This window comes from Phaeodactylum tricornutum, chromosome 26 (assembly GCF_000150955.2).
Source record: "Phaeodactylum tricornutum CCAP 1055/1 chromosome 26, whole genome shotgun sequence".
Lineage (NCBI taxonomy): Eukaryota > Bacillariophyta > Bacillariophyceae > Surirellales > Neidiaceae > Phaeodactylum > Phaeodactylum tricornutum.
The window spans coordinates 83,827-96,943 of record NC_011694.1 but is presented as its reverse complement, the minus strand read 5'-3'; the positions used below and the strand labels follow the sequence as shown (position 1 = coordinate 96,943).

Sequence of the window (13,117 nt, the reverse complement as noted above, 5' to 3'; positions counted from 1 at the left end):
TCACACTCCCGGTGGTCACTGTCAATCGAACCATTCCATTCCGCTCGTCACTGTAGAAAGCACGAAGCAGGTCAAAGAGGACTGACTCTGCTGGAGCAAGCAATATACTGTTACTGTTATACATTGGGTTCCTGGCTGGTCGTCGGTTTCGTCGAGTCCCGCACTGCGTTACGTTACACACAACCGGTCTCCCTTCTCGCTGTCTTTCTTCCCCACCAAACAAGGCTCAACGGTCGATTCCCACTTGCTGTTACACAAAACCGGTCTCAAACTTTCCGCCCGAATGCGCTTCTACGCAAAATCAACACAACTTTACTACGGGATAACGCCATCACCGAATTGCCAAAAAGCGGGAATTCACACTCACTTCCTGCGCTCCTTCTTCTGCTCACAACTCCAATTGAGGCAGAAAGGTCGATTGACAAGCGAGAGACTTGGCCCGTCGTAAAAGCACACCGTCCATGTTGTCGCCCTCCAAACAAGAGCTGGTGGTTCGAGTATCAATGAAGGGAATACAGATGCACTCGCGGTAATAAACGACGCCACCTCCCAACGTCTGGCATATCGAGTGCATCTCCCAGAGATTCTTGGCTACCAGTGTTCGTACTCACCCGCATTAGTCCTCTTCATGAAACAAACGACGCACGCTCCCCTCGTCGGGCATGAATGGCTTTCGCAGCAGTACGGCATTTCTTGTCCTTGCCAAGCAAAGCAAAGCAAGGATCGTGATTTCCAAAAAGAACAGCGTATCGGAAACCGATCGGAAACAAATCAGTGGTAGAGATGAGCCAGCGAGCCCCGCCACACGAGTATTCTCCACAGAGAGAAGCTCCCGATTTGGAGGGAAAGTAAAGCGAACAGCCGCCACGGGGCGACGAGGTTAGACCCGCCAATTGGATTGTCATTAAGCGAACCGAAGATCCGCTGATAATAGACCGGGGCGAACGGGGGCGCCATATCCTCCCCACGACACTCTAGTACCAAAGGTACAGGGCAAGTCGTGGAACCTTCTTGGTTGAAAGGGACCATTGTTTACCCAGTGAACATGGGGTGCCTGCCAAGATAGGAACTGCACAAAGCTTTGTTATAAGTGTAATAAAACACAAAAAACAAATACCATGGAAACTCAAAAGCTAGTTATGTTACAGTTAGTTAGCTATTGCCAAAGCATTTGAAACTAGGCCATTACCCAGACCTGTTTTTCTACACAGCTCTTGCCAGTGCGGATCAAAGGCAGGCAGACAGGCAGGCAGGCTGTCTGTCTGTACTGGCTAGTCCGTCTCGTCCATCTGGTTTGCACTGTCCTCGGAATGACGAAAAGGAAAATTCCCCAACACCGGACTTTTGGTGATCACTCTTTCTGGGACACCCACTGCCAATCCTACCCTGTCTTCCGTCGACGCGACGCCGTCCCTGACCCCGTCCGCCTCTCGTCGGACTCCGCGATTGGAGTTACAGACTCCGTCGTCGCCAATACGGTCCCCGTCAATCCGTACCGCCGAATCCGTCCCGAATCAATCCCTGCTCAACGGCGTGCCGGCGATGGATCATCCGACTCCTGTACCTCACGAGAGCACCGCCGAGAGCCAAGCCAAAACAAAACACAGGCCGTGAATGCGCGTCTCTCGAAGGCCTCATTATCACGGACCGGAAGGAGCGCTCCGACCAGTATACCGCCAAGTGCGGAAAGCAGAGACACCGGAATGAAAAAGCCTTTCCCCGGCACTGCCTACCCGTCGGAGCAATCATCACCAACGCAGAGTGTACAAGCCCTTTTCGTCCATTCTGAATCCATCCCAAGCAATTCTTCGCCACGCCTCCTCCACTCCAACGGACCCCAATATTGAGATCATCCGCCAAGCACTGCTGACTCCATCTTCCCAGGGTATCACCTTGGCGGCGTAGGTCAACGCCGCCTCGAACGGCACGCCGTCCACTTGCAATGTAAGTAGTAATATCAAGCTTAGCGGGAAGGTTGTGGCCCTAATTTCCTTTCATTTTGGTTCCTCCTACTGTTAGAAAAATCAGTCTGGCGCGCCAAAAAAATCACTCCATAAATAGGACATGTCTTGTCTGTTATTTCAATTCAATAAGTCAAATCAGGCACGCCACCCAATAGATACCGGTAGGTAGGGAGTGCAGGATTGCCAGAAGAAATTACGCTTATGGTACTTTTACAGTCAGATCACTTCATCCTTTTTTCTTCTCGTCTCGTTTCCAAACTCGTCGGAGCCTCTTTTGTTCCGCATTCAAATCACTCACTGTCAGCACCATGGTACGTAACGTTGTATGTTAAACGCGACATGATATGCTTACTGTAAATTAGGGGGCCCTCGGGTATTTGTTGGTAGGGAACCTGCTCAACGGCGTGCCGGCGATGGATCATCCGACTCCTGTACCTCACGAGAGCACCGCCGAGTCCTTGTTCGTGACCTTAGAAAACCCCCAGCTCCTGCATACGCAATAGGCGCTCGTCGTCTGTGGCTTCTAACAACCCCACATGTACTGCTTGACCAATCAAAGGCGAAGGAAAAACATAAGAGGGGATGGCTAGTACGCACCCCTTTTCGTGAATGAGACCCACATCCACGACTCTATAGAGGCAACTTTCAGAAAGTTTCTTTCTTTGTCAGGCCTATTAGGATTTCAGAGCGCGAGTCGTCAAAACGACTGTCAGGCCTTATTCACTGTCAATTCAAACAAGTTTTGCCGAGCCGGCATAGACAGTTGCGTCGACGGCCTCAAAGTTTGGCTCATTGTACGACGACAGTTAAGAATTTGAGGAATGAAGGCTTTCGTACCGTTCATGAGGGATGTAAGCTGGTGTTTTAAGCTTCTAGTTTGCGTTGGTGACAGGAACGGCACCGTCACTTCCGATTCCTCCCGTTCAGTATGCTGAATTTCGTGCTCGGTTGGGAGAAAAGGTTGGTATGATCTTTTGTCAAGTACGATCTTTAACAAAATCAACAACATTTCCAATAATGGAGCTATTCTCCCTATTTCGTCTTGCCGTCAAAGCACAATGAAGGATCTAATGGAGGAGCGGGTTTTTGCTGGAAGGAGTTCATCAAATTACAACGCTAATACTTGTCAAAATGCACAAAGACGGCATAGTGAGGAGCAGTGCGTCGGAGCCCTCAATGCCATTGGAGGAAAAGTTGTTGATCCCGGTGCCTTGGCCAATGCTGGCACCAAAGTAGTGGGGCTGCTGGACATGGGTGGAAAAGCACTGCCAGTCTTTGTGGGTGCAGAGAAGGGCTTCTGAAATGAAAAATGATTTTAAAATTTTCCTATAAAATTCCGTTATTGCTTGTGCAGATTTCAGAATCGTTGACAGCAAGGTTGTTGCTAGCATACATCTAGTAGAAAAAAGAAAGACTCCTGGGCTATTCCTACCGTAAACGTGTTGTCGTTGACAACGGCCCAACCCACACACTTCACGTCTTCAAAAAAATATTGTATCACAGATTCCGATGCGTCCCTGGAAATGGGCGGCTTCTGTTTTAGTTTGTTTTGGAGAGGACTTGTGAGTTGTATACTTCAATACTTGATTGAGCTCTCCGCAGAGACCAAGTAAAAGGCTTTCCATCTATCAATTTGCATTGTGTAAGTATTGTTTTGAGCCGTCAATGCAACTGTGGTTATTTCAACAATCTGTCCATTGGTGTTGCCGGCTTGGCATTGCTTTTTGAATCCCCGAAGGCCTCAAGCAATGGCCTGAAGCAACGTTTCTGAAACTTGGTTCGAAAGAGTCGTGGATGTGGGTCTCATTCACGAAAAGGGGTGCGTACTAGCCATCCCCGTAACTGTAATACCTAATGTAAGTAATAGACTGTGACAGCGAATTGGACGCCCCAATAGTAGAAAACTGCAACGATAACGGGCTAGAATCGTCTAAGGAACCGAAAGGGTCCCGCATACTTTCGTAGACGACCAAAGGCGTAAAAACACAAGATTATAGACTTATCTGATAGACTTAGGGATATGAACCCCTCATGTACCGCTTGCCGTAGGGGTTTTCTAGTCCCCACACATCGAAACCATAAACATAGACATGGACATGGAGAGATGTGTCCCCTCAACCCACTATGGGAAAAAAATAGGGATCCACAACTTGTAAAATAAAAACTTCGACACTGCATGCAATGACATGTAGTACTGCAAATGCAATTTGTTCCAATACTGGCTTCATTGAAATGGGAAAGTTGGCAAACCCTTCTTCACTTGAATCAATATAAAATTTGACGCATAAGATTCTGGCGTACTGGAGCTGACTGAACCTTTGTTAGCGCATCGGCTAAGTTTGTCTCCGACGGCTCATAAGCAATCTTGATAACTCCCATTGCGACATTCTCTTGTTCAAAGTGATATGCAATAGCATTACTCTTCTTCTTCAACATTGATTCCGGCGCTGTAGTATTGTGTACCACCGACATATTGTCACATAAAACTCTAGCCAGACAATCAATCGGAATTCCCATCATCCGTAACTTATACCTCAAACCCTGTATCATCTCCGTAGCAATTTTAAACGCAATAAACTCACTTCCAAACGAAGACGTTTCGACGGAATTCTGACGCTTCGAAAACCACATAATCGGAGCACAATTAAGATAGATTAAAATACCTGTTTGTGAACGGCGAGTGACTTTGTCTCCAGCATGGTCAGCGTCAACAAAAGCAGTAATCTCCACAGCTCTACCACGTGGCTTCAGAGCATTTAGCGGAATAGGTTCTTTCACATTACCATAAAAGTCCGTCCAATCTGCACCATCTATAAAATGGTTCTCAATATCAGCATACGAATCATCAAACACGAGTTGTGACCTGTTGTGAGATTTCAAATAAGCAAAAATATGAAGAACAGCACTCAAGTGTCCTTCTCGTGGCATCGCGAGAAATGATGAGAGCATAGATACTTCACACATAATATCAATTCAACCAATTTCAACTGCCCATCTCAAAACACCAATCTGAGACTGAAAATAGTTAGCACACTCTGCATTCAACAAAGGTGAAACATCCATTTCTGGTCGATATTTCGTCGACATTGGTGACGACACCTTGTTAGGCAAACCTCTTTTGATTTCGTCCAAATCTTTCTCAACATTCGCGACAGCTTGTTTCACATAATTTGTCGAACTCATAGACCATCGCGGTTTGTCTGGCTTATCGGGAAGTGAAAAGTGTCCAATATTCGCTCCCAAATAAGTATCCGGTGTCTTAATGGATTCCGGTTTAAGCTTGAAATGTTTTCCGATAGTATCCAAGATACTCTTCGGATCATGACTGATACATAGGAAATCATCCGTGTAAATAAGCACATACTCATAAAATTCAAGACCACCTTCATTCTGAAATGGTCTTAACCAAACATCTGGATCTGCAATACAAGAGGTAAACAATAATTCTTCCATTGTTGCAGCTAAGTGAGCACGCCATGCGGCTCCACTTGACTTCAAACCATACAACGCTCGAACGATAATTGCATAACAACCTTCCGTCGAATTCCCAAATTCTGGACCACATGTCGTATATACCTTTTCTTGAACTGGGGCATTCAAATATGTGTTTTGTGCATCAGCACCAAGTATTTGCATCGAATTCAACGCTGTGATAAGCAATGCAATTCGAACACTGTCCCTGGAAACAACACTAGCATAAGTAATCAAACTCGGCGGATCTGTAATGTGTCCCCCGGCGACGAATCTGGCTTTGCGAGTGAAGTCCATTTTGATATCAAAAATCATATGACAAGGTATCCAAGTGTAACCAACTGGTTTCGACGCATTGGGTTCAAGAACTTTGAATGCTGGCATAACATTTTTCATCTCTTTTCTGATTGCATCCAACCATGTAGAAGTGTTAGTATCACAATCAATCTTGAGAGCTTCCTTTACCGATTTTGGCATACGAATACCGAATTTGTGAGTCCGTTTCAGGTATCTGGCCTTTACCGCTGAAATAATTTGCTCTCGTTTCCGTAATACATCCGGTACCCACCAGGCAAAAGCTGGTTCATGGACTAACTTGTTCACAACAGCATATTCAGCGACGTCAACAGGATTCGATTCTTTCAGGTCTTTCAACAAAATCCATGTATTTGATCCGTCTTTCCATTGAAGTAACAGTTGCCAACCTTTTGTTGTTCGACACATTTGTTTTACACCACGTTTGTCTGTATAATACAGATCGTCAGCAGCAACCGCCAATCCGTCTTTTTGGTGATCAACAATTTCATCCATTAAAAGATAACGACAACCCTCGTCATCAACCTGTGAATAAAGATGCTCAGCAATAACATTAGCTGTGTATTCCTGTACATTACCATCTGGAAATTGAACTTCTAAGATGCGAGTGTCCAACACTGGATCAGGATTTGACCTCCCAATTGGATTACCATCTCGATCTTTCTTTTGTCCAATTACTCGACCAGCACCAATATGATCATGTCTTGGTATCATTACTTCGGCATTGATATACTCATTAAAAGCTTCGTGATTGTAGTTGTCTGCTTGTGGCATCGTTTCCTGGTCCCCTGTATAATGGTCCGAATACGTCTCGAACTCACTGGGTTCCACCTCGAAAACATAAGCATTTTTAATACAATCATCTTCGTTCATAACCAAACAAACGTTCTTCTCAAAACTCTCTTGAAGCAATTTCACCTGTTGAGAATTAAGATCACTTGTCAAAAGTGGGGAGTAAGTAGTTCGCAAAATAATTTGCGAATTTCTGGCAAGTATATGAGCACACATTGCATCACCTATATCGTGAGCAGGTCCAAGCCAGTGACCAAGTTTCCGCTTATCTTCCGGAAAGTCAACTGGATCCAAATACCATACCCAATCATACCATGCAAACTCGCATAAGTGACTAATATCCGTTGTATCTCCTGATACTGCTGTATTCGGAACGTCGTCGTTCAATGCGTAAATATTATGCGCAATTGACGATCAAATCAAACATTGCAACTCCAAGCAAATATCCCACAATTGTACAGATGCCTGCGATTTTGACATAGCTGTATTTGTCATACGCTTCAATGCTTTGATTGTGGTTTCTGCTCGATTCAACCATGGTGAATATGGCTCAATTTCTTTAGCATGAGCTCCTGCAGCACGAACCTTTTGTCTGAACTCTCCTTGAGCTAATTCTTTGGCACCATCTGAAATAATTTCAGCTGGAACTCCCTCACAATGAAATAACAAATCCAACGTATCGTGAGCCTGACCTTTTGACTTCATTGGGTAAGCACGTGTCCAGTCAACATTGTTCACATAAATTTGAGCACAAGAATTTCCTCGAGACGAGACGACATTCGAAAACATCATATCCGTGTATAAACTCGTGCACAAGTGACAATATCTCAACTGTGCAGTGACTGGTTTCACTCTCTTTGCTAACAATCGACTGGCTATGTCTTTGACCCCTCTCTGAGTCGTTGCGAGTAATGTTCGCTTCGCTGTCAATACACCAATGTTCCATCGTTTTGCCAACTCTTCTGGCGTTACCTTATACCTGTAATTCAACAACTGTGCAACACTAACAATACAAGTCTTTTCAAGTTCATCAATCAAATGTTTGTCTTCCAACAACATCAAAACAGATGATAAAACCATTGATACTGTACTGTCTCTTGTTGTAACCATTTGAATGTTCGCATGTGCAGAATTTCTTGTTACCAACGCACCCTTACTATTGGTGAACTTCTCCTCCTGACGAGAAAAATCTGTTGAATACGGATCCCAAATTGGACTTTCATAAGTAAGGTTCAACTTGTGAAAATTTCGAAACTCCTCCACAGACGGCTTGTGGACTGGTAAGTAAGAAATGACTCCATCTAATGATAATGGTAACCTCACATTGTCTTTCGGGAAATAAATCAAATGCGATAATTCCGTAAGCTTTTCCGACAAAAATTGGGGACAATCATTCACTTCGACATCATTTAATCAAATTTGATTCGGATTTTACAAAGCATGTTCCATTGTAGGAAAATGTAAAGCCTGATGAATAACTAAAATAAATGTCTCATATGTGTAAGGATGATCAAAAGCAAATGCAGCAGAGACAATTGGTACAGACCGGGCTTGACCAAATGTAGATAAAAACGCAGAAACATCAACCATTCAAGAGGTTTCTTGAAATGTGTAAGTGTGTCGACTGACACAACATGTATCCGCGTGAGAATCCAACTCCGCGTGTGATATAAATGCACTCTCAAGTGACTGTATAGAAATAGGACGTGTCGACACAACCGACACTTTTGGTAATTGTCAAGAATTTCTCTGTGACATGCTTCGACCTGCCAATGACTTCAATGTAAGAGAATTTGTATCATCGTGACTGATCTTTGACTTCTTTTTGTCATCATTGTCCTTAGAATTAACACCAGATGCATTTTGACGCTTTCCACCAGCTTCTTCATGTAATGTATGCAAATGGCGCTTTTGTTCTGCATTCATGGTCTTGTATTCATCAAAAGTATAATATCTATCCACCATACCATTGGTAGATCCCCTGTTGAAAACACCCTTGTTTCCACCATGACCACCATGACCTTTATTACCACATCCTGACCCTTTACCTTGCCCTTGACCATGACCAGATCAACCTGACGAAATATTTCGAAGCTGAGCCTGGTTCTGCTCTTCAATAAATTCACTCAGAAAATTCACTGTTGCTTCAAAATCATTTTTCAAAGATGGGTTAGCACAAACAGTGGCAACTGCAGAGTTTAGAAACGGTGCCTGAATACGTTTCAAAAATTTTCGAACTTTGGCTGCCTCTGTCAAAGGTTCTCCAAACTCTTCCATATCTGTGTGCGCTTGCTGATGGATCTCTGCAAAACGCTCAAAAGTAAAACCACGACGCTCTCCGTTATAAAACTTCAATTCAAGGTCCCCTTCAGCTTGTGTCATGATCTTTGACTGATTTGTTGGTCCCAAATAATGCGAACGCAAAGCAAACCACGCTGCACGACCGTTTCGAGTTCTCAAATACGACGACACCCAACTCCAAGCCGGACCTCCATGAGTACAACTACAAATAATGGTCCACACTTGAGCATTGTCTGCCGCATAAGACTCTTCATCATGAGGACTGCAAGCAATCATTTCTTTGAACGCATCCTGATAATTATTGTCTGGACCCTCTGGAACCTCTTCCTTTTCACAAATAACATAAGCAAGTGGGACTCCTGTTGTTCCTCAAATTTGCAGCAAGTACTCCGCAATATTCTCGAACACATCACGAATCTTCTTTAAATCTTCAATCTGAGTAGGAGCCGTGAGGTCTTTTGCCAACTCTTTATCTTCCTTTTCACGCTTCTTAATCTCCATCATCAAGTAAATACGCGCCGGATTAAACTGAACTGGATAAGGCCGAGAAGTGTGCTTCAAATGACAAACATAGTACGCCAATAAGATAAGACGCTCCTCCGCAGTGGGTGAAATTGCAACACCATTGCGAGGAATCACAGCCGGTGCTCCTGGTTCTTCCGCGTTAGGATTTGGGAGTGTACCCCCGGGACGACGAATATTCTTACACATATCCTTGATAAAATCATCCGTCGCAATCTCGAAAACATCCATAGACGTAATTGAATCAGTAATGGCATCGCGCTGTTCAACATCAACAATACCAATTGCTTGTAAAGCATTTCAAACTTGAGCTAAAGCAGCTGCCATGGTCAACTTTCTTCTTTCTTCCTGTATCACAAACTCATAAAATTCTGTTAGTTGGTTTCGAACATTCAGTGTTCTCACGCCACGTGAACACGAGAATTATGATCATTGATGTCATCAAATGTGAATTTCACATATAGACTTGAATAAATGATATCGATAACGAATACCGTTTCATAACCATACAATAAGTACACAACGAACTCTAGCGAACTCAAAACAGCTGTCGCTCTCATCCGTTCGAGATATTTAACCAATATCTATCAGAGTGGAGGATCCGCGACTACCTTGCGGTATAATTCCGATAATAATTGTTGCATAAGTAACTGCTTCATATGAGCATACTACTTATCATCCACACATGAATGACGCTCAAAACCCGAGCATTTAGCAAACAATACAATTTTGTGCAATGCACCTTCTTCGATAGATGAAGAGATTCATGGATGCGTCCAACCATGGAGATTTTGCCTCGTTTCAGACCGTTAGACGGATACGAAACCCAGTAACCGATCAACACGTCTATCACGTGGACCACTATGAGAAACTGGCAGTATATTCCAGGCCTCTGCAGGCTTCGGCGACTTAACAACGACATGAAAAGCCAGGAATTTTTCCCTACCTCCCCAGGCACAATCGGATTCAGCGATCACTTCAAACACTCGAAAACACTACGAAATGTAGGCTTGCATCAGACATGACAACGCCGAACATTTCCACGCTTATCCCAAAGACCCGGCCGGGGTCAGCAACGGGGGAAAGAGTGCTTGGTAGGCCGTATCCAAGCCATTAGGGCGATACTCTAGTAGCTGTGCCAAGACTTGGGAGACGGAAGGTGTGAACTCCTCAATATCCATTTGCAGCACTATGTTGAATAGTTCGAACAAGAGAGGTTGAGGTTCAAATAGTGCTGTGGCAGTGTGGTCTACGGAGCACCAATGGTGGACCATGCTCTCGTAATGCCGAGTAACATTGGAGTATCGCACATGAAACAGGACCGAGTGGTTGGTTCCGTCCTTTTCCTTCACCACGAAATGTGGACAGTGTGCCGTACCGTTGGCATCCTTCCTTGGCTGCCATCTCATGGCGTATGGTTGTCAACACATGGAGGCCATCCAGACAATCGGATCCCGAATCGCGACGGCAGCAAAACATTGTCGGCCTCGAGGTCTTTGTCGTGAGCCGCTGTTGAAATCTTCGTCGTCCACTTACAGTTAGTCTTATGTTTTTCCTACGCCTTTGATCGGCTATGAAAGTAGGTATACGGGATCCTTTCGGGTCCCCTTGGACGATTCTAGCTAGCTTACAGTTAATGTAAGTTAGCCCGTTAGTCTACGTTGCAGTTCTCTACTTGGACGATTCTAGCTAGCTTACAGTTAATGTAAGTTAGCCCGTTATTCTACTACGTTGCAGTTTTCTACCAATCAAGTACCGCGTATGGTACACTTGCTCACACTCCTGGTGGTCACTGTCAATCGAACCATTCCATTCCGCTCGTCACTGTAGAAAGCACGAAGCAGGTCAAAGAGGACTGACTCTGCTGGAGCAAGCAATATACTGTTACTGTTATACATTGGGTTCCTGGCTGGTCGTCGGTTTCGTCGAGTCCCGCACTGCGTTACGTTACACACAACCGGTCTCCCTACTCGCTGTCTTTCTTCCCCACCAAACAAGGCTCAACGGTCGATTCCCACTTGCTGTTACACAAAACCGGTCTCAAACTTTCCGCCCGAATGCGCTTCTACGCAAAATCAACACAACTATACTACGGGATAACGCCATCACCGAATTGCCAAAAAGCGGGAATTCACACTCACTTCCTGCGCTCCTTCTTCTGCTCACAACTCCAATTGAGGCAGAAAGGTCGATTGACAAGCGAGAGACTTGGCCCGTCGTAAAAGCACACCGTCCATGTTGTCGCCCTCCAAACAAGAGCTGGTGGTTCAAGTATCAATGAAGGGAATACAGATGCACTCGCGGTAATAAACGACGCCACCTCCCAACGTCTGGCATATCGAGTGCATCTCCCAGAGATTCTTGGCTACCAGTGTTCGTACTCACCCGCATTAGTCCTCTTCATGAAACAAACGACGCACGCTCCCCTCGTCGGGCATGAATGGCTTTCGCAGCAGTACGGCATTTCTTGTCCTTGCCAAGCAAAGCAAAGCAAGGATTGAGAAATGTGATTGAGTTTGTATGATGCAGCTGAATTGCCAATGACTGTTTCATATGGCGATGACTTGTTTGAAATGTAAACGGGAAGACTAGAACGTTTGTAGGACGTTAAAGCTCTGTATGTAACCGTGATAGGTTCTTTGGTACTATCAATCTTGTCACAACGGATTGGGAAAGTATCAGTCTTGTCACAACGGATTGGGAAAGATTTAGTAGGCCCAATGGAATTATCAACACACCCTCGTTTCAAACTTGAGTTGGAGGCAGTTTGGTCGAGATCGAGCAAATAACGAGATCACATTATTTGATGATGTGATGGCAAATGATGTTTGGTGAAATAATCTGCAAGATTATCAGTTCCTTTTCTCCAATGAACATTGAATTGACCTTGCTTGACACGGTCTTTAATCCAATAGAAACGCATGTCTATGGCTTTAGATCTTCGTTGTTTCACTGTATTGTTGACAATTCCTGATGCACATTCATTGTCAGTTTGAATAGGAGTAGCTAACTGGGGATGTCCCATAGCTTCCAAGGTAGTACGTAATTCCACACCGTCCTTGGCGTTAAAGAATAGTGCACCCAGTTCAGCTTCAGTTGCAGAAGAAAGAACGGACTTCATGATAGAACAGTGCGTGTGTATGGCGCCGTTCAATGGCGGGGGCTTGGAATTTGGCTTGAGGTTCTTGATAGGTGCGGAACTTAGAAAAAAAATTCCACCAGCGCGAGAGCGAGCCTTGGATTCTGATAAATAAGAAGCATCGCTGTGAACGTGTAAGTGCATGTCGCTGGCATGGTATCGCACCGTTGCGTCTGGATGCGTTGCACTGTAATTTAGTAGTTGCGTGACGGCCTCGGCAGTGGCTTCGGTTCCTTTCGTTTGAGCGGATGCGAGGGTGCCGAGAGCAACAAGCATGGTGGAATCCACTGCGCGAGCATAATATAGCAGGGTACCAATAACTTCTTGAAGACGAGTGATGCCAGCCTTGTCAAGCGGCGGAGAAAGATCAGTTTCGTTGGTGAGCTGAATTTTTACACCGTATGATGGTGGAACCCACGCGTGAGGGGAGTGTTGAGGTCGGGCTGGGGACGGATGTTGGAAACGTTGTAAAGCTTTGTCGACGTAGCCAGGCATGGCCATGTCAACGTGGCGCTGCTCGTAATTCCAGGTAAAGGTGAGACCGCAGTAAAGAGCACCGGTCCAGTCTGTCGTTACCGTGTAAAGCTTCTCGAGACAGTGTAGTAAATGTTCG

The 13,117-nt window shown here is 44.9% G+C and overlaps 2 protein-coding genes across 2 annotated transcripts; one reads left to right on the top strand and one right to left on the bottom strand.

Moving 5' to 3' along the window:
* Positions 1-1,114: 1,114 nt before the first annotated feature.
* On the top strand, positions 1,115-1,847 carry PHATRDRAFT_49996 (predicted protein; the record flags this gene model as incomplete). The annotated part of the gene is made up of 1 exon (XM_002184851.1): positions 1,115-1,847. The coding sequence occupies exon 1, from the start codon at positions 1,311-1,313 to the stop codon at positions 1,845-1,847; it is 537 nt and encodes a 178-aa protein (XP_002184887.1). The 5' UTR covers positions 1,115-1,310.
* An 8,564-nt stretch (positions 1,848-10,411) lies between these two features.
* PHATRDRAFT_40844 (predicted protein) lies at positions 10,412-10,774 on the bottom strand (the record flags this gene model as incomplete). Its single annotated transcript, XM_002184789.1, has 1 exon — positions 10,412-10,774. One exon carries the CDS (start codon positions 10,772-10,774, stop codon positions 10,412-10,414), a length of 363 nt encoding a protein of 120 aa, XP_002184825.1.
* Positions 10,775-13,117: the final 2,343 nt, after the last annotated feature.